This window comes from Sciurus vulgaris (genome assembly GCF_902686455.1).
Source record: "Sciurus vulgaris genome assembly, chromosome: 4".
NCBI classification, from domain to species: domain Eukaryota; kingdom Metazoa; phylum Chordata; class Mammalia; order Rodentia; family Sciuridae; genus Sciurus; species Sciurus vulgaris.
This window is the reverse complement of record NC_136464.1, coordinates 87830403-87854589: the sequence shown is the minus strand read 5'-3', so window position 1 is coordinate 87854589 and position 24187 is coordinate 87830403. Positions and strand designations below refer to the sequence as shown.

General features: G+C 44.0%; 1 protein-coding gene across 4 annotated transcripts in view; it reads right to left on the bottom strand.

Moving 5' to 3' along the window:
• The window catches only part of TMEM273 (transmembrane protein 273), a 63568-nt gene extending 39594 nt beyond the window's left edge, over positions 1–23974 (bottom strand). For 2 of the 4 annotated variants that reach the window (XM_079138175.1, XM_079138176.1), the window contains exons 1-3: positions 23850–23974; positions 2446–2499; positions 1283–1423 (exon numbers count right to left, since the gene is read on the bottom strand). In XM_079138175.1, coding sequence (XP_078994301.1) covers positions 1283–1423; positions 2446–2499; positions 23850–23895 — 241 coding nt within the window. In that variant the 5' untranslated portion in view covers positions 23896–23974. Of the gene's footprint in view, positions 1–1282; positions 1424–2445; positions 2500–3408; positions 3555–3793; positions 3867–23849 lie in introns of all 4 variants that reach the window. The other 2 variants (XM_079138173.1, XM_079138174.1) reach the window with 2 other exon arrangements.
• Positions 23975–24187: the final 213 nt, after the last annotated feature.

Sequence of the window (24187 nt, the reverse complement as noted above, 5' to 3'; positions counted from 1 at the left end):
GGACGAAGGGAGTTCTTGTGCAAGTGGACATGCCAGCATCTCGAGAAGCCTGTGATGCTGCGCAACCCCCTCTCCTGGCCCAGACCACCCCTTTCCACATATTTTCACAGGTCATAATTGAATTTTCCAGAAATACAGTGAGACTCCTTCATCCATGTCCTCAGAAATATCTCATGGAAAACTGCACCATCATTGTGTTAAGAGACTAATACAACACAGAATGTTTTGTGAGTGACAGCTTGAGAGAAAGGGATTGTAAGTCAATGCTGCATCTCTCCACTGAAAGTCAGAAGCTGACTGCTCAGTATCGACCTAGGAGGCCCTTCCCAGCAGATGCCACAGGACATAGACAGCAACACCGTGGCTCACCCGAGTCCTGCTCTGTTTGGATCATGAGGGATCACTGAGCACCAGTCTGAGTAGAACTTGTCCAGTCTGGTCCACCTAACATGATGGCAGCACCTTCTACCACCCACTCATGCTAGGACCACCTGATCTCCTGGGATCCATTTAATCTGATCACATCATTTGCATAAGAGGATAGAAATTTCTGTCTAAAGCCAGTTGCAGATCTTCTTTCCACATTTCTCCAGGAAACCTGGTTCTCAGGAATACCAAGAGCAACTGAAACAGAGAAGTGCACAGAGAAACACAGAGAAGAGAAGAGAGAGACACATACAGGAGAGACAGAGAGATTGAGACACTAAAAGAAAGAGATGGAGACAGAAACAGAAGCCACTGCACTTTTCTGACTGGGGCCTACTGGGCTCTGTGCTTAGGGTCTTTGTACTTTCTCTGACCTTGTTCTGAAATTGCTCTCAGCGCCTCATACTGGGTGGCTTCACAGAACACCATTAGCTATTTTTTGGATCTAGAATGTTCCCCCAATGCCCATGTGTTAAAAGTGTGGTCCCCAGTTCATGGTGCTATTGGAAAGTGGTGGAACCTTTAAGACCTGGGGCTTCATGGGAGGTCTTAGGTCTTGAAGGTATGGCCTCCAAGGAGATCATAGAACTGGAGCCTCTTCTCTCACTCTTTCTCATCCTGGCCATGAGGTAAAGGCACTTCCTTCACCATGCACTATTGCCGTGATATACTCTGTCCCAAAGCAAGAGGGCCAATCAGTCATGGACTGAAACCTCCAAATCTATGAGCCAGAGTAAACTTTTCCTCTTTTTCAGTTGATTAGCTGAGGTATTTTGTAACAGTAATGAAAAACTGACTAATGCACTGTCCCTTCTCCAGCAGGAAGAGCAGGGTCTGAATGTCATGGGCCCCTTACCATTGCAGGCCAGGTGCATACTCTTCAGGTCTGAAGAGTCGTTATCAGGCAGTTGCTTCCTGATAATGCAGATCTTCAGGGCCAGGAAGCCGGCAGATATGGCAAAGCCCAGAGCAGTCCCAATGATGGCATATTTAAAATCTACAGCACAAGTCGAAATTGAACACAGGATTAATCATCACCCTGCAAAACTCTCCTACAGCTCTAGGTGAAGTCCAAAGTCATGCATCTGGACCTTAACATGCTGTATTTGGACCTGCTATGGCAGCCTCTTTTCCACTCTCCCGAGATCACATTAATTTCCTTCCTTTGCCATCTCCCTGGAACACTGGTGGTGGTCCCTGTTCCTGTTCCCTTCAGCTGTGGGAACCATTCTGACTTTTCCAAGGTCATTCGAACTCAGTCCCTAACATGACCAGTTCACCCCAGACCCAGGTGGTGGGCAGCTCACCTCTGTGGTCTCCTTTGGGGCCTTTCTTCACTTATCCTTTCATTAATTCATTGATTCATTTATTAAGAGTGTGTTCATATATGACTCCATGACCAGTGTAACTCCAGGTCAGGTACAACCACAAGAATGGGAAGCTATACTCCATGTATTCACAATATGTCAAAATACACTCTACTATCATGTATATCTAAAACGAACAAATTTTAAAAAGAAATAAATATGGCAGAACATCTGTTTTGTTTTGTTTTAAGTGTGTTAATCTGCTGCTGTGCGGGCAAGGCTAAAGGCAAATGTTTTATCTTTGAGGAGCCTGGAGTCAGCAGGGAAGATAGGCAAAGAGCTCAGCCTAATGCCACATGACAAAGGTGGGTGGGGCTGGCATGGGAGTCCTAGAAGTCAGGCAGATCCAGTTGTCTGGGGATCCCACCTATAGTGTGGGGCACTGCATGTGCTGGAGCTGACCATCAGGCACAGAGAGGAGATAAAGGTGTCCTAGATGTCTCACATCTCCTTTCAGGACAAGCTTGTAGGACCTCGACCCAAGATAAAGCTGTTGGCCACTCAGGCAGGCCTGCAGGTAAACACAGCCCAGTCCTGTGTCCTGATCAGCAGGAAACTGACACCAGCAGCCACCCACCATCTTCTACTTTTTTGAAGGGTTTCTTTCTTGCCTCTCAACTCTGCACACAGAATAACCTGGAAGACCACTTACCAATTTCGGCCCCAGCAGACTTGCCTGTTGCCAACACTTGAGCTCCTCCAACATCTGCAAAGAAAGAAAACCCAGATCCTGGTTGGAAAGCCAGAGCCTGACTGGAACAGAGCGGTTGAGATCAGACAGGGGTTCGCAGGCCACATCCATGTCCCCAGCCACCCTATCCCACCTATCTACCACCCTCTGGAGCTCAGTGGAATTCTGATTGCCATGGGGTCTTGGGACATTATACGGATGTTAGAGCCCTCCTCAAAACTCAGACCAGGGACAAAGTTCTGCAGAGCTCAGGTAAAATAGCAGTTTAACAGTCCCTAAGACTCACATGCCAACCCTCACCTGCCTTAAGGCTAGGCAACCAGGTCACTCTCACAGCCCTCTAGTCCAAGGTATGGCAGAACTTTCAGCTCCCTAGTACGTGGGCTGGGCACCTCCTGCCTCTGGGCCAGTCCTTCTGCTTGGTCCCCTCTGTTCCCCCTCTACTTCCTTACCTGTTAGTTCTGTCACTTCTTCCCTGATGCCTCTCTTGGGCTCCATAGTCACCTTGCATACCACCTAACTAACAATGCTGATATTTATTTAACAATATTTCATAGTAGTACCCTGTGCCAGGCACCATCCTCAGAGTTCCTCAGCTATTAACCCACTGAATGCATCTTTTATCTGGTCTCCCCGCTGGGCTGCATAGTACATTATCTAGCATTTGACCCAGCCTCTGACACATAGGAGGCATCAATATATGACTGCTGAATGAATGAATGAGTGAATGATAGTGATAGAACATGCTATGGGGGTGCCTCACACTTCTAGCCCAGGCTTGAAACCTTAAGACAGGAGGTCCTGCACAAGCGGGTCTGGTGGTGTCACATACAGGCCAAACAAGACTAGGACACTTGGAGAGGAATTTGTACGTTAGTTGGTCACTTACTTTGAGAAGATATGGGGATAGATACAAGCACTCACATTTAATACAGCAGTTGTTCACCAGGCACGGTGACTCACGCATGCCTGTAATCCTAGTGGCTCAGGAGGCTGAAGCAGGGGAATCGAGAGTTCAAAGCCAGCCTCAACAAATGTGAGGTGCTGAGCGACTCAGTGAGACTCTGTCTCTAAACAAAATACAAAATAGGGCTGGGGATGTGGCTCAGTGGTCGAGTGCTCCTGAGTTCAATCTCCAGTACCAAATAAATAAATAAATACAGCAACAGTTCTGTGAGATGGACACTATCACCATCGAATAAATAAGGAACCAAAGGCATTGAGGACTTAATGTGCCCAAGAGCAGCACTGCTCTGAGAGCCCAGGAAGCCCTGTGTTGTATCAGAGGAGGAAATTAATGATATATTACCTGCCATCCATGGGAATACCCTCCAAGACTCCCAGTGGATGCCTGAAGCCACAAAATAGCAAACCTTACATACCTACGATAAAGTTTACAAATTACACACAATAAGAGATTAGCAATAATAAAGTAGAATAATTATAACAGTATACTATAAAAAGTTATTTAACATTTAAGAATTGCTTATTTCTGGAATCTTCCCAGTAATATTTTCAGATTGCTCGTAGCTATAGATAAATGAAACCTCAGAAAGCAAAAACATAGGTAAGGGGGTGGGGCTGTAGTATCCAGACCCTCAAAGATCCATGGCCAAATGGGCTTGGACTGGGGCAGCAAATGATAAGGTCCCAGCCTCATTCTTAAGTTCAAGTTTTCAGGCAAAAGCAAAAGAAGAAAGTGCCACAAGCCATTTCCCATGAAAGGAAGGAGGTCACTTAGTTGGGAGAAACCAGTTCTTCCCAGCTTAGCTCCAAGAGGATTTCACCTTCTGATCTCTGACCTCCTAAAAGGTGAAGGATGGCAGAGGCCCTTGCTCACCCATGCAGCAAAGACCTCCGCCACCCACAATGAGGCCCAGCATGATGTGTTAGGTTGGGGCCCTGCAGAGCACAACCTTGCTCTGCGTGTGTTTGGTGGGAAGTAGATCATAGTAACAGGGTTGAGGGTTTTCTGGAGACTCAACTTGATTAGTGAATAAAGTTTAGGGATTCTAAAGGAAAAGTTTACAACCTTGTTCCAATCACAGGTCCCTCTGAAATTCACCAATTTCTCTCTTCAACAGAAGACAAGCATATCCACACACACACAGCTGCACACAATGACCTTGATTTTGTCAGTCCTCTAAAGATCCTAATGAGCTTCATTATATTGTCTCTTTTCATTTCCTTACGTTAATCCTGTGGCTCCAGCCAACTTGAGAATCATTCTGGACCAGCAGCAAAGCCCTGTGTTGGACAGAAGGAGAGCAGGGTTTCTGGGGTGACCCTAAACTAGGAGCTGTACATGCTACGTCCTTACCCTGGACCTGACACCTCTGTTTATCTCTGGCTTACTCTGGCTTACAGAGTCAACACCTGTCCCCTCATTCGTTAACATCTTGCCTGGCTCCCTCCTCCAGGATCCCCTTGGTAAAGGGACAGTGAGAAGCTTCCAGCCTGAAAATTTTATTCTAGCCTGAGATAAAACTCAAATAAAGAAAGAATTAAGGGTACAGATTAGAAAGCATGTGAGAACCACAGAAAGAAATACGCACAGAGAACCACAAGTCAACACATGAGTGACCCACACAGAGGCCATGCCTGGGCAGTTCTGATCATTGATGGAAGAGAGGAGAAAATTCCCAGAGTCGAAAAAAGCCAAACCTGATCCTGTGCTTCCCACAGCAACCAGGCTCCAGCATCCATCAACTTCACCCATCAACTGCATTATCCTGAAAACTCAGCTCTTTCTGCCCTTCCCCAGGGAGGTTCATGGCTGGGACTCAGCTCAGCCCCTACAGGGGCAGGTCCCTTTGACACCACCCTCAGCTCCACCCTGGATCCCCTCCAGGCCCTGAGGCTTCCCGTCTCCCTGACCCTTTGACCCTTCAGTGTTCAGGCCATCCTCCTTGAGTAGGCTTTAGGGGCTGAGTGAATGTCCTCTGTGGAGTTCACTGCAGGTAGTCACCTGGTCGGAGGAGCTGTGCCCTCCAATAGGCAACATTCCAGTAACTCCTGCTAGCCAGCCCAGCGGCCACTCGGCGGCAGCCTTTCCCCTCCTCAGGGAGGGAAATCCCTCAGTGCAGCCTTCTGCCTGTACTCAGAGCTCTGACCTGCATTCTAGAGGGATTTTCTAGGTGAGGATCTTGAGCACACCCGCTTCGCCAGCCTGTCCTTGCTTCCTGCCAGGGTCATGAACTGGGGGAGGGCCTCCTGGACCACAGAACCCCCTGCAAGCCCCTGAGCTGATGTCCCCTGGCTCTGCAAAGGAGGATGAATGATCCTAGCAGGGCTTGTCAGCACAACCAGAAGACTCCAGAATGTTCTGAACCCTGTTCAGATCTGTGGGAGAGGATGTGATACAAGGACCTCCTCCTAATCAGTAGACTTAGTGAGGCAGTAGCAGACACGGTGCTGGGCACATCTTGCTTGAACCCATCCACCTGCTGCCACCTGCCCTATGAGACCAGCTGATACACTCCCTCAGACTGTCCATACTGAGCTGAGGGCAGAGTTGTATTTTGGACCCTGCTTCTGCCTCTAGATGGGCCTAATGAGATTCTGGAACTTTCAGGAGCTTTCCTCAGTCTCTGCCCATACAACCTCCAAGTGTGATTAGTTGGGGTCCTGAACACAGGAGGTTTTTTCCTCACGTGTTCAAAAATACTCCATGGACTTTTGATTCTGGAATCTCTGCTCTCTGACTGATGTTCCATTTGGACTTGATACTCTGCACCTCCCCAGCAAAATGGCAGGTTCCAGTACCCTCTGTCTCTGCAGCCCCTCTACCCTCCGGCCAACTCTGCAAGTGGCTTCCATGAAACAAGGAGTCTCCTACAAAAGTAAGTGACCGGAAGCCTTATGGCTCCCAGGAACATGAGAAGCAGCCTCCAGAGGAAGACAGTGGAACTCTTCAAGAAAGTGGAGGCGGCCTGTTATGGAGGGAGCTGAAGGCATGATGTGGCCTTGCCCATCTCAGTTGGAATCTGACCCACTAGGGGCCCATCCCTGGCATCCAGACCTCTCTGTGCTGTCCATCTGTTGGGTCCACCCTTACTGGGGGACTGACAGTCTTTGCCACCCTTATTTGGGCAGAATCAGGCTGTGTGACTCCCAGTTGTGGGCCAGTAGGCGTGTGAGCACTCAGATGTCATTCTATAAGTATTTGAACTAAAAATAGAAAGAGGCTGTCCTGAGTGTTTGTCAATTGATGCCTGCCTGTATTCATCTTGGAACTTAAATATTGCAAAACAGTTCCTAACTTTAGATCCCATGAATTCCAACATTCTCAGCTAGAGGAAGGGGTTTCAAATGTCTAGACCAGGCATCCATTCTCTCTTCACAGATTCCACACAAATAAACAAAGTACCTAGAGAGTGCCAAGGGGAGATCCACACGCAATGAAAGACCCAAGTCCCCCATAAAGGAGCTCAAGTGTGGTGAAGGAAACGAGAGTCACAGTCAAGAAAGATTGAGAGTGTCACAGTAGATGTTCAGCACCTTCCTGCAAACCTAGAGCTCCACAAGCTGGAGGAGTCTGAACAGGGCTTCAGGTGGGTGTTTGTTTAGTGGCCCACCCATCATCCCTGATTCTTTGTCTGCTAGTGGCACCATGGTTTTTCACTAGGGAACTACTTCCATGTGATTCTCATGGGAAGAATTCCTACATGGATGTGTGACCCATACAGGTCAATTAGCATTTTTCTTATTCCTGTCAACAGTGATTGATTAAGGGCAGGAGCAAGTGACCCAATTCAAGCCAGTAAGAATCAACTCTGGAACTTAGGGAGAAAGATTTAAAACAGGAATATCTTCTGGACTCAATTATTAGGAGGCTAAAGGAGAACTAAGGCTGTAGAGGGCAGAGCAGAGACCAAGTTCAAATGACAACTTTTGAACTCCTGAATCTAGATGTGCCTGAAGGACCTCTCTCTGAACTTTTCAGTTGCCTCAATAAGGAAATGACTGCTTTTTCTTAATCTTATCTGAGCTAAGTAGCTGTTATCTGCAAGCTAAATAATCCTAATGAGTGAAGTGAGAGCCCTGATGCAGTATCATTAAAAATCAGGTAAGTGAGGCAGGGAAGGGTTCGCAGAATGCTGACCACAAATGAGGAGCCACATGGGGCAGCCTCAAATATGTCTGATGAGATATATTGATTGTGTAAACAAATCAACACTGTGTGCCTCTGGGCCTTTGCACATGTCTTCTCCTTGTCCCTGTGGAAAGTTCTCACTTATTCTTTAAGTGGCACAAAAGCCACCTCCTCTGTTAGTCCAGGATCACTCCTGACACCTTGTCATGCCTCTCCCCTTGCACTGTTTGCTGGCCTGAGGTTGCTCTGTGGTATGGAGGTCACCAACAACTCAGGGTGAACTATTTCTCCCCAGAACGAAGATGACACATGGGTTCTTCTCCTTGGGCAATGTAGGGAAAAGGTGAGGAAGAATCCTGAATTGACTGAGCAGTTACCCCAAAGCTACCGAACGTTAAACCAGAAGTGGTTTGAAGTGATAAGATCAAGTTTCTAGCACTGAGTGATATGGGGCCCCAGGATCCAAGCCAAGTTCAACCATAGAGAATCAGATCAAGACCTAGCATTGCACATGTGATCCTGAGACCATAAGAGTCACCGTGAACACTTCCATCTTCCCCAGCAGGCTGTGAGTCTGTAGGTCCAGAGTCTGGCGACACACAGCTGGCACTCAGAGTGAATGAGAAAGGTTCAGAAGGGGACCTCAACTTGCAGAGCCAAAGGGGACAGTTCAGCTAGAATGGGCCTTACTTATCTCCCAGAGTATGGGGACCCAACACCCTAGTATATAAAACGGACCCACAGAGACAGCTCTTTCCTCTCTGTCCTTTTGTCCTGTGCCTCTCTGCAATGTCAGCTGACCTTGAGGTCAGAGCAGAACACAAAGCACTCTTATACAGCTGGTTTGGGTGGTGTGGGTGCTGGTAGCCTCTTCCCTTCCTCAGAGCTCAGCAATGTGTGCACTGCTTAGAAAAATAAGGTCAGCTGCCTGGTCGTTCCAGTCCTCCATGGGTGTGTTTGGAGTCGGCAGTGAAACTCAGTGGATTCTCTGTCATTTCAGCCTCTCCTGACAGGTGAGCTGGCCTCAGTTACATGGCTCCCTCACTCCCACTGTCTGTAGGGCTTCCAGGGTTTAGAGCCTTATTTGATACCACCATGACTTGAAGAAACCTCAGACACTCTGTCATAAGCCCAGAAACCACCTGAACTTGCTCTTCCTGGGTCGCCTTCTTCCTGTCTCATGAGAGCTTGACTGCAGCAGCCAAACTTCAAGTGAACAGGAGTTCACAACCCCCTCCTGTGGCTCTTTGTGCCTCATTCTTTCTCTGAAAGGACCTAGACGTGGAGTAGAAACCAAACCTACCAGGCAGAGAGCTCTGTGGGTTGGAGTCAGAGGGAAAAAACAGGAGAGAGGGTCATACAGAGAAGGTTGCAGGCCACCTGGGGGGCTATGACTAATCCCTTGGTTCCCACACACAAGGAGTCAGAGCAACCACCTGCTTCACAAACCTCGCTGAAGAGGCGCAGCCCCTGGCCTTAACACTCCAGGAAGGTGGGAGTCAGTACTTAATGCCACTCCAAGGATGACCCTGCTAACACATGTAAGTCCACAGCAAATAGCCATCCAGGAGGACTAAGGGGGGCACTCCACGGTATCAGAGAAGTTCCCAGGAGGATTATAGTTTAAATTAAAGTGAAAAGGACCCCTAGGAGCTGATGAAGATGAGGCAGTAGAAAGGGTGGGTAATGGGTTACCGTTAGGTGTCCAAGCAAAGGAAGAGACAGGAATAAAAACCAGGAGGCTCCAGAGGGTACCAAGGCTTGTGAACTAAAGAAGGGGGCTCAGCAAGGGGGAGGGTATCCAGGGCAATGACGACATGCTGCCAGATTTGTGGGCACATGAGGGTCCTTAACAACCAGAAGAGAGAAACCCATGGCTGGCCTTCAGGGACAGTAGCCAAGCTGGCCACACCATGGGGCTAGAGGACTGGGCCTCCCTCATGTTTTGCCTACTTCAAAGCCTCTGTGTTCTTTCCCTTGATCCACACTGCCCCAACATGGGTAAGCCGAGGCTGTCCAGGCTTTCTAGCGTCAGTGCTGGTGCAACCAGCCAGCACGTGGCAGCCCTGGGCAGAAACAGGAAGTAGGAGGCCACAGAAGGCCACTGGGAAGATGGAGAGGCCGAGGGGGCTGTGAAGCATGAGTGAGTGCCGGCTTCCAGAAATAGCACCGTAATTAAGAGGAGAACAATAATGGTGGGTGACCAGACAGTATCAAAACTTGTGCCCACTTTGTTTTTCCTGAGCAATCTTTGCTAATTAATTCTTAAAGATTCACACACTGGGATTAAAACACTCAGCTCACAGAAGCCAAACTAATCAATACCTTTTCAGGCTAATGGAGAGGCTGGAGGCAGGAGCCAGCTTGGGTCCAAGATAGAACTAGGGATACTCCAGGGTCAGAGCTCTTTCCAAAGGGGGTCTCCCAGGGACCCCATGTCCATTCTGACCAGGAGGTGGTGACATTTAGTGTGGGAACACTTGCCACACTTGGCAAGGGAGCTGCTGAAACCTTAAGAGAGACAGAAGTGCTGGGAAAAGGGGGAGCGCTGTCCTGACAAGGTGGAAAGTGCAGTTCAGGGAAGGCTGAATAAGAGGACTCACAGTCAGAGCACCCCCATTCCTATTCTCACCGGCAAATGGGTTTGCTCCATCTTTGAACCCCTCCATGAGGGCCTGAAAATCTTCCCAGAGCCCAGGGTGGGTCAGAGGGAAGAACATTGGAATCAAGAGCTACTCCAGGGAAGTATATTTGGAACCAAGAGTCCCTATTCTGGCCATCAGTGCTCAGCCAATGGCCTTGGGCCAGACATGATGTGGCTCAAACTCACAGTGTGTCTGGGTGGACCCCATGGAGGTGTGTGTGCCCAAAGTGAGGCACACATGTTAGCCATCCTTCCTCTAGCGAGCTCACCAGCCACTTGAGACAGTGTCCTCTGCTTTTCTGGGGACCATGGGAGAAAAGGGGAGCAGAGTGCATCAGAGTGCTCCCCTGTGGAGTGGTGCTCAGATCAGGAATGGTGGCCCTTCCAATAAGGGCACAAGCCTCCACTGTTCTGAGAAGTGGCTAAGCTGAACACTTCTAATGCCAGCGTGGTGCTACTGAGGAAGGGCCACCACTAGACATGGGGGCTTCGGATCAGTGCAGGCCTGTTTTCAAGAGTGAGTCTCAGGGCCTGCCTTTGCCGAGAGAGCAGGGGAGGCTGGAAGCAATGCAGAATAACTAATTAATGATGGTAAAGTATTGTGGAAGAGGAAAGCGTTGTATAACCGCTAAGTGGTGGGGTTATTATTATTCATGCAATATTCATACTGTGCTCTTCAGCCTCTGGGAAGATTTTCTCTGAGTCCTGAGGGACCTGGCTGAGGGGAGTGTGTGCCCAGGGAGTGGGGCTGTGGGATGACAGCTGGCCTAGTGCACAGGAAGGGGCCATGACACTGCAGAGAAAACAGCAGCATGCAGAGCTCCTTGGCAATATTGGAACCCCTTGGCAAACCCAGGAAAGCCATCTGCCTCCATTTACCAGGAGAGGCTCTTCGGTAAGCCCTGCTATGCACTGGGCACCTTCACTTTAGTGTCCTTTAAAAGGCAACTCTTGACATTTGCAAAGCCAAGGCATGCCATACACCCAAATATTTAAGCTATAAATCAAATCCCTTGAACACCCCAGCAGAGAATATCCCACTCAGGGCTCTGCTTTCTACTCCCCTGGGGTCTTCTTCTGGAGGGGGAGGCTCAGCTCTGCCAAATGCCTCAACTTGTGCCAAGGTCCTATAGGTAAAGCAGGAAGAAGTCAGGCATGGCCCCCATCACTTGGAGCCCATAGACCCTCCAAAACTGGGGATGAGGCCTGCTCCAGCCAGACTCCCCATGGGGTTTCCAATTCAATCACTGGATTTCCCCCAGACCTCTGAGTTGTGCTAAGTCTTGCCCCACCAAAGTGCACCAAGTGCAGGGAAGAAGTGCTGCTATCTGAGTATCTGGTCTACTGGTGACGGAAATAAAAGCATTTCCTCTCTCCCTCTCTAGTCCCCAGGGCCACCACTAGGCTGAGGTTTCCCCTGCCCCAACACATAGCCTCCTGCTCCACTGGCTCTTGCTTACCTCTCAGCCTCATCGCTGTCATGTCCCCAGCCTCAACAGGGGCTGCCCTCTCAATTTAATTTCACAGGATTCCTCAAGAATGAATCTGATTCACACGGTTCCTATAGTTCAACGTTCCAAAGCTGACCTCCCACTAATTAGCTCACAGACAAGTGACTGGACAGGTGTTGAAGCAGTAGCCCAGTGAGACCAGATCCCTGCCCTAACCCAGGGGACAGAACAGCAGGAAACCGGAGCATCTCCATGGCTGTGGAGAGGGCAGCATGCATTCCATACAGAGGAAATAGTATGTGAGGAGGCCTTGAGGCCGAACAGGAACAGGGTGGGTGCTCTGTGTGGTGGAGCCTATGATGGAGCTGGGGACCCTGTGGGCAGAGCAAACACTTTGGTCACTGCCTGCAGCAGTGGGGAGCTGCTGGAAGACTTCAGTCAGGAGGGGCATTATCAGTTCACACTCCACAACATTCATCCTCCAGGAAGCCCTCCTGCACACATCAGTTTGGATCAGGTGCTTCTCCTCCACGTCCTGGTGAGCCTCCCTCATCTCAGTTATAAACACACTGCATTGCAACTGTCCTTTCCACAAACTGTCAACTCCTCAAGTTGCGACCTGACTCACTATATTTATGTCCCAGTCAAGTCTGGTGCAAACCAGTGTTTGCTTTCTCAAAGAGAAAGCTCTGGATGTGTAGGTGTCCCAGTCCTCTGGGATAGCTTGTGGGCCCACTTCCAAGTCCTTCACCTCTTTCCTGGAGAGCAACTTCTTGGTAGTATGGAAGTTCATAAGGGTTTGACCAGGTCTGTGAGGTGGGTGCAGCTGGGTTCCAGGCAGGAATTCCCTGGCTGCTCATCTGTTTTGTGCCGACAAGCAGGAGAGAGCAAGCCTAGTTTGTCTTACTAAGAACTATTAGCCGGTTACTTAATGGAATCAAATTTAATAAAAGGAACAGTTCAAGCAGTGCTGGTGGATAAATGAGGGTCTGGGTGTGACATAGACACTTACAGTGACTTTAAGGAAAAAACACAGATGGTTTAATTTGAGAGCTAGTGGAACAGTCTGTTGATTGAGTATCAGGCAGTCTGGTTCAGTCTTTTGGGCTTAGCCATCACCCTCTTAAGGGGCTGAAAACCAGGGGCTTTCCTAGCAGCCACTCTGCCTGTGTGGCTCCTCTTTCCCTTGCCTCATGGAATATTTCCTCCCCTTCAGGAGCCTCTAGGATCAGAAATGTGCATCTGAGGCATGTGTACTCATTTAGGGCCCCTCCTCAAAAAGCATTACTCCAAATCACCCATCCTCCAAGGGCTTAGAAACTCACTTCAGGCTTCCTTTTCTGGGAAGATGAAATAGGCTTACTCTCCCCCATTCCTCTCACTAAATATAGCTAAAAGTCCTACATACTATATTTATAAATAAATATAAGTAGAACCTAAAAGGTAGAAGAAGGCAGACTGGCTAGGGACCTTGGGATCCCAGAAATAACAGGGAAGTGAATTTCTTTGGATTTGTTTTAGTATATATCCCAGACTGGGAAAAGCTGGCCACCCAGATATACCAGAGACACACACACCCTCACATGCACACACACACACACACACACACACACAAAAGGCCAGTTATCACTAACCAGAGGACCAGAAAAGGGATAACCTAGAAGGAAAAAACATTTAGACAAGAGACAGTCTACTCTGGTCAGACAGCAGAGAAAACACCACGGCCCCACCCCCAACTTCATCTTCATCGATGAAGCCAAGAAGTGACCTAGATTTCCATCCTCACTAGATACAATGAGGAGCCACAGCTGCCCTACAGGGGTGCTCCCACAGAGGTAGGGACTTTCATCCCTAAAGGATGGGAAAAGTTCCTACCCAAAGGTGGGTCCATAGAGACACACAGAGAACCTAGACTCTCATCCCCACCACTTATGACTCACTCTCCTTGCAGAAGAGGACTAGTGGAGACTCAGGACATCCACCACTTCCCAGGAGTCAAAAGGTCACCCCACCCCACTGTGAGTAAAGAACATGTGATAAGGAATAGTGGGTCACCCCTATCCCTCCCAGCAAGGGCCTAGGGAGGAGCCTGGACTCCCACCTGACCCAGTACTGAGAAGCAGCCCCACTGCCATCAGGTCCCAGTGAAGGCCAAGAGAGGAGTCTACACTTCCAGCCATCCAACAGCAATGAGGAAATGTTCATTTCCTCAAAATGATGCCTGAGAATACCTGTTGAAACAAAAACTCTAAATAAGATTTAGTTTCATAACAGAATACCCAAAATGAAAACCACTTGTCAAAGAAAGAATCAGGAAAATATCTATTTGAAAGAGAAAAGACAATCAATAGATACCAATGACCAAATTACCCAGATATCAAAATTTTCTGACAGAGATGTAAAGTAGCTATTATAAAAATGCTTCCAAGAACAATTAAGAAAATGCTTGAAATAAACAGAAAAACAAAGTCTCAGCATAGACACAGAAAGCCTAAGCCAAAAAAACAGAAGATATAAAGAACCAAATAAAATTGGAGAACTTAAAATATAATAACTCAAATAAAAACTCATTTAATGAACCCTACAGCAGAATAAAGAGGACAAAGAAAAGAATCCATGAACTTGAAGACTATACACATATGCGTGTGTGCATATGTATATACATATATATCTCCAACCAGTACGATTAAGATACAATAGAATTTTAAAATAAACAGAACTTCAAGAACTTTGAGAGTATAACAAACAACTAACATTTATGCATTAGAGTCCTAGGAGAAAAGAAAGAGAGTGAAATGGAAAAGTATTTGAATGGATAATGACTGAAAACTTGCCAAACTTGGTCAAAGACACTCAGAAATTTTAGAAGCTGACCAAACTATAACAGGATAAACTCAAATAAACTCACTCCAAGACATTTCACAGTCAAACTTATTAAAATAAAAAAAATTATTGAAAACAATCAAGAAATAATTCCTTACCTACAGAAGGAAAAGAACTTGATTTAACAATAGATTTCTCATCAGAAAATGTGGAGACCAAAAGGAAGTGAAGGAAAAAAGGATTACCTTTTAAAGTCCATATCCAGTGAAAATGTCCTGCAGGAAACAAAGGGAGATCAAGACATCCTCAGATAAAGAAAACTAAGAGAGTTGCCCATCAGCAAACCTACCCTGGAAGGATGGCTAAAGGAAGTTCTCCAAACAGAAATGAAAAGATACAACAAGGAATTTTGGAACATCAGGAAGTGAGAAAAAAAACATTGGAAAGAGTAAAAATATGCTTAAATAAAATAGATTTTCATTCTCCTTTTAATGTTGTTAAATTATGCTTAATGCTTGAAGCTAAAAACATGATAACACTATCTGATAGATTTCCCAAATGTGTAAGGAAATATTTAAGACAACTATAAATGAGAGAAGGCAAAGGAACAAAGTAGCACAGTTTCTACATTTCACTTGAACTGTTAAAATGACACCAGAAGACTGTGATATTGTATATACATAGTGTAAAACCTAGAGCAACCACTAGAAAAACTATACAATTAAAAAACAAAACAAAACAAACAAAAAAAAGAACACACACACATGAGATCAAGACAATGAGCTCGGTACAGTGGCACATGCCTGTAATCCCAGAGGCTTAGGAGGTTGAAGCAGGAGGATCTTCATTCAGTGAGACTCGGTCTCTAAATAAAATACAAAATAGGGCTGGGGATGTGGCTCAGTGATCGAGTGCCCCTGAGTTCAATCCCTGGTACCAAAAAAAAAAAAAAAAAGATTAAGACAATGTGTTCACTGGGCCAACCCTCAACAAATTTTTAAAGACTTGAAATCATACAGATTGAATTAATTGATCACAATGGAACCAATTTGAAATCAATGAAAGACAGCATAATACCTCTAAATAATCCAAGGTCAAAGGGAAAGTCCTGAGGAAATCAAACACTTATTAAGTGAATAATCATATTTTGTGGAACATTGCTAATGCAGTCCTAAGAGGGAAATTTATGTCACTAAATGTTTTCATTAGAAAAGACTTAAATTAACAACCTAAGATGACACTTTAAGAAACTGGGAAAAGAACAGCAATATAAACCCAGAACAAGCAGAAGAAAGCAAGTAATAAAGATAAGAGCAGAAGTCAATAAAATGAAAACAGAATAACAACAGAAAATCAGTAAAACAATACATGGTTCTTTGAAAAAATAATCGAATTTGAAAACTTCTGACAAGACTGACAAAGAAAAAAAAAAAAAGAAAGAAAATGCCGGTTGTCAATATCAGTAATGAAATGGGACTGATGCTCCAGATCCTGCAAACAGCAGAATAGCAATGACAATAATGATGATGAGGACAATGACAATGATGGAGGAATGCTATGAACAGCTCTACCCACAAAGCCTGACAACCTAGAAAAATGGGCTGATTTTTCAGAAAGTAAAAATTATCAAGAGTGACCCAATATGCAACAGATACTTTAGGTAGCCCTACAATTATAAAGGAAACTGAATTCCTAATTTATTAGTTCCCTCAAAAGAAGTTTATAGGCCCAGACCATTTTGCGGGAAAATTCTAGAGAAAGTTGAAAGAAGAATGAATAACAATTCTACACAATTCTATCTAGAAAGGAGAACAGGGGAAATACTTCCTAATTCATTTTCTTTTTATTTTTTTGATTCATTGTACACAACGCAACCACATCAATGTTTATAGCAGGTCAGTTCACAAGAGCTAGATTTGGAACTATTCTGATTCGTTTTTAAACCAGTATTACCCTGATATTAAATCCATACAAAGACAATGCAAAAACGAAAAAATGCTAGACAGCATACTTCATGAATATAGATATAAAAAACCTTAACAAAATATTAGCACGTAGAATTCAGCAATACAGGAAGCTATGCACATTGGCACATGCCTGTAGTTCCAGCAATTGGGAGGTTGAGGTGGAAAGATCACTTGAGTCCAGGAGTTTGAAAATTCAGCAATATATAGAAAAAATTAGACATCAAGACTAGCTGGAGTTTTCCAGGATACGAAGCTGGTTGGATGTTTGAAAATCAATCCACATCATCTACCACATGAACAGGTAAAAGAAGAAAAGTCACACAATCAGATAACACAGGACACACATTTGACAAGATTCTACACTCATTTATGATTAAAACTCTCATAAAAAAAATAGAGGGAAACTTTTTCAAGTTGACAAAGACCATTTACAAAAATATACCTGCAGCTAACTTAATGTGAGAAATACTTTACCACAAAGATCAGGAAAAAGGTGAGGATATCTGCCGTCAGAGAATTCTTCCTCTGTTGAGAAATTTCTTTTGCTAACCTGAGGTCCCAGGCTCTTCCCTTACCTTCTGCTGACTTGCTAAGAGACCCTGGTGTATTCGCTTTCTTTTGTTATATTTGTGATGATTTATTATGCAGCAAAGGAAAATGAATGCACCAAGAATTCTTTCCCACTAACATCCTCACACCACACAATTCTAAACCATCGTCTTGGCAGGAAGTTGGAACAGGGGAAAAGCTGTCAGGAAAGATTTTTACAAAGATCTCAGGGACTAAGAGCCAAGGAATAAAGTGATGACTTTGACTTGTAAGATAAAAACGAATTTAATTCTCTTTACCCTGGCCCCTGCCATCATTTCATTATAAATTAAGGCAGAAGAAAAAAACCTCTGCTCACTTCAATAACTCTGGCTCCTTCCATGAAGAATGTTTTAGGCCCTGGAATGTAATTAAAGTGATATTGTACTTCTTTTATTATCATGATTATAATAGTACATACATTTCAGTGGATGCTTTCCAACAACATTGAAACGAAGACAGATGGCTGACATTCCAGTTGGAATTAGAGTCCAAAGGAATATTTCATATGGCAATTTTTTTAGAAGGACGATATATACCTCTAATAAAATGCCTAGAAATTTTACCAGATATTTTCAATAGCTATTCTTAGGTCCATATTTTGGCAAAACTGAAAAATGCTGATGGATTGGTAATAAACCATTATTTAGAACTGTAACAACCATAATCTGAAAACTGGTTTTGAACCTTTATCATTATGTCTAAAGGATATCAACCTTTGTCGCACACCCTGTTCCTCAAGACATGAACCCTGAGAATGACAGCACGGGTTATGGAATCTCCTATATAAGCTATGGAATCTTCTGGTAGGAATGTATAAATTGGGGCTAATCATTAGGGAATACCAAGCAAACCCTAAAGAAGACTGTTCTCTGGAAGAAGAGAAGGTTTGACAGGAAGCTATGTGCTTCAGTAAATATCACTGTCATGAAAGATACACAAGGCTGTGGACATGTTCCAGATTATTGAAGGCTGAAGTGACATGGTTACCCTGTGCAACACAGCCCCAGAATCTGTCCTGGAGGCATAGAAACTACCATTGAAAATATTGGAATTTGATCAGTATAAAAGTATCTTGTCAGTGTTTAATCTCCTAAAGTGGGTGACTGCACTATGGTTATGTAAGAAAATGTTTCTATTATTTTTCTATTTTAATTGACACATAATATTTGTACATATTTATGGGATATGATGTAATAATTTGATATATGTATAGAGGTATAATCATCAAATCAGAGTAGTTAGCAATCCCATCTCAACACTTATCATTTCTATATGTTAGGAAACTTGGACTCTCCTAATAACTTTGAAATATATCATAAATTGTTGTAGATTACAGTTACCCTACTGTGCTACAGAAAACCAGAATTCATTCCTCTCTCCTGAATGTATTTTGGTAACTGTTATCCAACTTCTCTCGATCCTCTTTTCCCCTCACTCTTCTCAGATCCCATCGGCCACTGTTCTGCTCTTTTCTTCTATAAGACTGAATTTTAGCTCCCCAAAATGAGTGAGAACCTGCAGTGTTTGTCTTTTTGCAGCCGGCTTATTTCACTTAACAAGAAGTCCTCCAGTTCCATCCAGGTTGCTACACTCTTAAGAAGTACATGCTGATGTATTTGGGAATACACACAGAGAAAGAGAAATATAGGATAAAGCAAATAAGGTAAATTGTTAAAAATAGACAAATCATAAGAGTGCCTTTGTACATTTCTTATTCTTACAACTTTCCCTTATGTTTGAAATTAAAAATTAAAAAACAAAACAGTTTAAAAAGTCATGTAAGTTTTTCATAATGGCACTCCTTTCCATTCCCAACAGAGAGGCAGTTTGGTGTTTCAATAAAAAAAGTAGCTTTGGGCATCAAAATGCCTCAGTTTGAATCTGAGCTCTGCATGCCCCAGTTTGCTCAGCTGTCAAAATGGGCATGATTATAATAACATCCTCCTTTTGTTTCTGAGAAATGAGTGAGACCCACATGGAAGTTCTGGGAGGAGAACCAGAGCTGGATGAGCTGGGGTCAGCTGCAGTCAGCTCTCAGGAAGTGGGGTTTTACCATGCTTTAGAGGAAAGGACTCCACCTTGGGGAGTAAGGTAAATTTAGAGCAGAGAGGATTCTAACAACAGACTGACTGGGCATGGTGGTGCACACCTAGTAATCCCAGCAACTCGGCAGGCTGAGATAGGAGGTTTGCAAATTCAAGGCCAGTCTTGTCAATTTAGTGAGACCCTATTTCAAAACAAAAAATATAAAAAACTGGGATGTTGATCAGTGGCAAACCAGGGTAGGTTCAATCCCCAATACCATTAAAAACAACAACAACAAAAACCAGAAGGGGTAATCCTTCTTAGAAGTTAGCAAGATTCATAAACTATCATAAATAAACTGGCATGATATGATTCAAATTTAGACAGGTATCAAAAATTGCATGTAATACAAGGCCCACTAATAGTCCAAACATATATTAAGTGGCTGTAGAATAGAGGAAACATTGCAAAGCAGGGGAGAAAGGACAGATTATCAAATAAATGGTATTAGGACAATTATCATTTTGTATAGAAAAATCAAACTTAGATCTTGAAGCTATAACCAAAAGTACACTTCAAATAAATGAAAGCCCTAATCATAAAGAAAACAATCATTTTAAGGTAAAAAAATGTTTAAAAAATGTTTCTAGACAAAACAGAAAAGGCAAACACACAAAAAAAGGAAAAGACTGATAAATTTGATTGTACTACACTTACAGACTTCTGCACAGCAAAGGATATCACAAAGATGAAAGATAACATACTGAGAGAAGATACCATACAACACTTGGAACAGACAAATAATTAATATTCAGAAAAATATGCATAAAAGACCCATAACCAAATAAAACTTGAAAAGTATAGAATAGATTTGTAGAAAAAGAGAAATGGTTGCCTGATGGAGGAAAAATGGTTGTTCTCAGAAGTGATTGGGAACATGCAACAAAAAATCTTTAAGATACTGAGAATTCTGAGAGTACCAAGCACTACTGAATATGTAGGGGAGCAGATAAATCCACCTCCCACCAGTGGAGGGTGCCTGGCAATATCCAGTGATGGCAGAGTGGCACACATCCACATGACACAGAGAGCTTCCTTCCTTGGTGTCTGCCAGAAAATCAAGGGCACATGAGTTCCAAAGAGAGGATATAGAGGGCTCAACCAAGGCACAGGTGGCCAGGCAAAAAGTTAGAACTGATCTAAGTTCCATCAGTGATGGAGGCAAGTAAGTAAATAGAGGAATAATACTTTCAACAGAAGCTTCTAGAGGAGTTGAAATGAATGCAGGTGATTCACAGTACCAGAGTGGGTGGATAATACAGTGTGTTAACTGTGGTATGGTAAGTCCTGCAAAGCTTTTAACTTCTACAAAGCAGCACTAGAGATGGAGGAAAGTAAGACAAAGGAAAGAAGCAGAGAACGGTGACTCCATCTCTACTGTTCTGTTTCTTCCATCATTGATTTAGCTACTTACCTTTAAATATGTATGTCTTTTAAAACCCACAAAATTTTAATATTTGTTAATTCAGGGTGTTGGCTCTATAAATGTTTGTTACATTAAGCTCTGTTTTTAAAAAAATGTTTTGGAATATTAAAACATTTTTTTTCAAAAACTTTTCAGTTACTCTATGAGGAGAAAATAGTGTGCCTGGGTCCTCAGACCCAGCTTATACCTGTAAGCTTAGGCATCACAGGGCGAATGGGCAGAGATTGGCCCATGTACCCTCAAGCCTCCCAGGTACAGTTCCCATCTACTTTGGCCTATTCACCCACCCTCACAGGACATCTATTAGCAGGTCTTAAAGTCATTAAAGGGGAAAACCAAATTTTTCTTAACTTGCTCTCAACAGACTTTTTTTTCTTTGTGCACAGAAATTTATTTATTGGAATTTGGAACACATAAATTATTATGAAAATTTTCAATAATTGAAATTGCCCAGTGATCTGACTTCCTGAAAAGAAAAAAGACTACTAGTAAACCATCTGTTGTATTTTCTCTAGGTAAGCAAACCTGTAATACATAACTATCCCTACATAACTCTAGCTCTGTAATTACCACTTTGTCACTTCTGCACTGTTCATGTTTGTCTATAGAAAGTCATGTCTTTCATCTAAACATATTGAGCATTGCAACATTAGAATATTATTGATTTAGCCAGATTCCTACTAATAACCAGTCATTTCTGTTTTTCACTATGGTTTCAGCAAATCCTAAATAACACCCTATTGAATATTTTGAGAACTTTTATGCTATTTCATTACAAAATATTCCTTCAAATGGGAATTCCTAGGCAAAAGGTTGTGATCAGCTTACTTTTTGCTAGTAAAATGCCTTCTGTAAAGACCAAAAAATCAAATAAGTCCCCTCATATCCAGAGTGAGTGTTGACCACATGCCAGACACTGTGATGAGTGTTTTGAATGGGGTAACAGATTTAATTCTTTCAATAGCCCTACGAGAGAACAGGTAGGATCATTATCCACAACTTGCTGATGAGAAAGTTGAGCACAGAGAGGATGAAAAACTTGCCTGATTCCTCTGGCCTGTCACATAGCAAACAGAGCAGGCCTTGAGATTCAGGAAGTTCAGAACTAGCCCGTGCTCCCCGCCACTGTCTATCTCGACTATCCACGTATGAAAGCAGAAATGCCTTGGACAAGGAATTCAAACCCCATCAGTGAGGCACTTGAGTAACAGTGGTACATTTTCAGAGAGCTGTCATGGGACCAGATGAACAAATATAAATTTACCTGAGTACTAGGCACATTAGAAACACTGGAAAATCTTAAAGGTTGTGCTATTATTTTTTGGCTTGAGCATTTTAAAAGTTTATTGCCTGAAATTCTTCAAGGAATTTCCTGTTAATAAAATGTGCACATTTTTCTTTGAGTTTCTTAAATTATCAAATTTTTCCCCAGGACAGACTGGTTTGTGTATCTACATAGGTCAAAGAGCATTTAAAACTTCTGCTATCTTCTGTCACTTCACTGGGACAGGCATGCTTTGGGTTTTCTACTCTGCGCACACTTAATTTCTGCTTGCTGTAGGAAGGAACCTATGCCCACAGGTACACTGGTAGATGCCTGATATTCTGACTCCCAGAGGCCAATATCTTTGTTATCCCTGCTTACTGCAGGCTTCAGATGGATTCCTTCCCTGTGAATAGTTTTGTCCATGTCCAGGATACATGGCAGATGGAAGTTTATATTTGGAGATAGATTGCTTGCCTTTGAATGTTGTTCAATCCAAGTTTTGGGAAAGTGAATCTTTATGTATGTCTGTTGTCCTGTTAAGAAATAATTGTTGAACTCAAAGGGGACTTTACAAAGTAGCATGCATCTCTGTGTCTCTGTTTATCTCTATCTATGAAAACTTTGAACCATCTCACTGAACCTCTGTCTCCACATCTCTGTGTTTCTTCCTTTCTGTCTACTTCTTCAGTTTTATCTCTCCCTTTTTATCTGGCCCTTCTTTTCTGTTAATCTCTTCTTCTCCCCCTTCTTCCTTCTTTCAAAGCACAGTGTTGCAGGTAATTTTTAAAGACAAAGCTAGCTCGGTGTAACAGAATGCACTCCACAGTCTAATAAAAATAGGGAATAGGCAGATGCTTGTGGTGGGAACATGAGGTTAAGGGAATAATTCTATAAAATGGACCCACCATTCTGACCCCCACATGCTTTCTTTTCCAAGAAACAATTTACCTGCAGCCCTACCAGGCTTATGTGGACAGGATAGGTTACATTTCTCAGCAATCTATTATCTGCAGGAGAAAAGCAGATCCCAAATAATGTTGATAAGAAAAACGCAAGTTACCCTAAATGGGTAGACTTTTGTGACTCTTTTCACAGATCAAATCCCAAAACTCAGGGAGATAAGGATAATTCCTCCTTACCATGAAACATGTAAGCATTTAGGGTTAAGAATCCAATTAAAACTGGTCACCAAAACCTGGGCCAAAGTGACCTAGAGTTGCCATGGCAGTGGAGAATTGAAAATCTGATGTTGATGTCATCCTGCTGCCAGTCGAAAGCCAAGAAGTGAACCTGGTTGGGACTCTTGGGAAAGTTATCTGGGATTTCTAATAAAACTGGCACACAGAAGAGGTACGCTGTCCCACTATCTCCCTTGATAGTGTCTGTTTTTCCCCTTTCCCATCCCTTCTAATAAATTCATTGCCTGTACTCTAAGCAACATGTCTGAAATATTTCTGACTTGATCTCAAGAATAGGGGTTTGAAGGGAGGTCTTTGTGCTGCCTCAGTTTCCAGAAGGCCAGACCTGCAACAATAACACTATACAGCATCAACCATAGAGCAGCATCCACCTGTTTTCTCTTTCTATGAAATTATCTTTACTGGACTTATTTGAATTTAATGTAATTCTCTGACAATCCCAAAAAGTAAATATTGTTTCCCATTTCATTAGTTCAGACACCAATACCAGAGGTCTCAGAAGCCTCCACTAGTTTGCCAACAATAGAATCACAGTTGAAACTGATTTTTCTAGATCTCAAGCCTGAAGCTCTTTCTGCCACATGACCTTTCCTATTCTCCCTTTGCCCGGGAGCATTTGTAAGTTGCAACTGAAATGAAACAACACAAAGAACTGCTCCCTGCCAGGTCAGTCAGAAAACCCATCGATCCAGAGGGACACATTCCAGTGTTAGGGATGAAGCCCTTAAGGGCTGAGACCCTCTGTTTCCTGATCACTAGCCACTCGACCCCAGCCAGGGAAGAGTAAAATGTATCCCATTTTACACTCTCCACTCACCCAGGAGGAAGAGGAGGGCTGTCAGCATGCCGATCCCCGAACTCATGCTGGCGCTCTGCTCCTGGCTCCTGGCAGGGCAGGCACAGTGAGCTGTGTGACCTGAGGCTCCAGGGACAGGAGCCAAATCCCACGTGACTGACAAGGAAGGAAGCCACTGCCACAGCCGGGAGGTGGCTCAGTTCCTCTCAGCCTTCTCTGAGGGCAGGGGTAAGGGCAGCCCCTATCATCAGCCTCTGCCAAGCAGTGGAAGAGAGTTGGCATGCAATGAGGGTCCACTGCAGTCCACTGGGGTACTGCAGCCTATGTTGTCCACTACCCCACAGAGCAGGACCTGAACC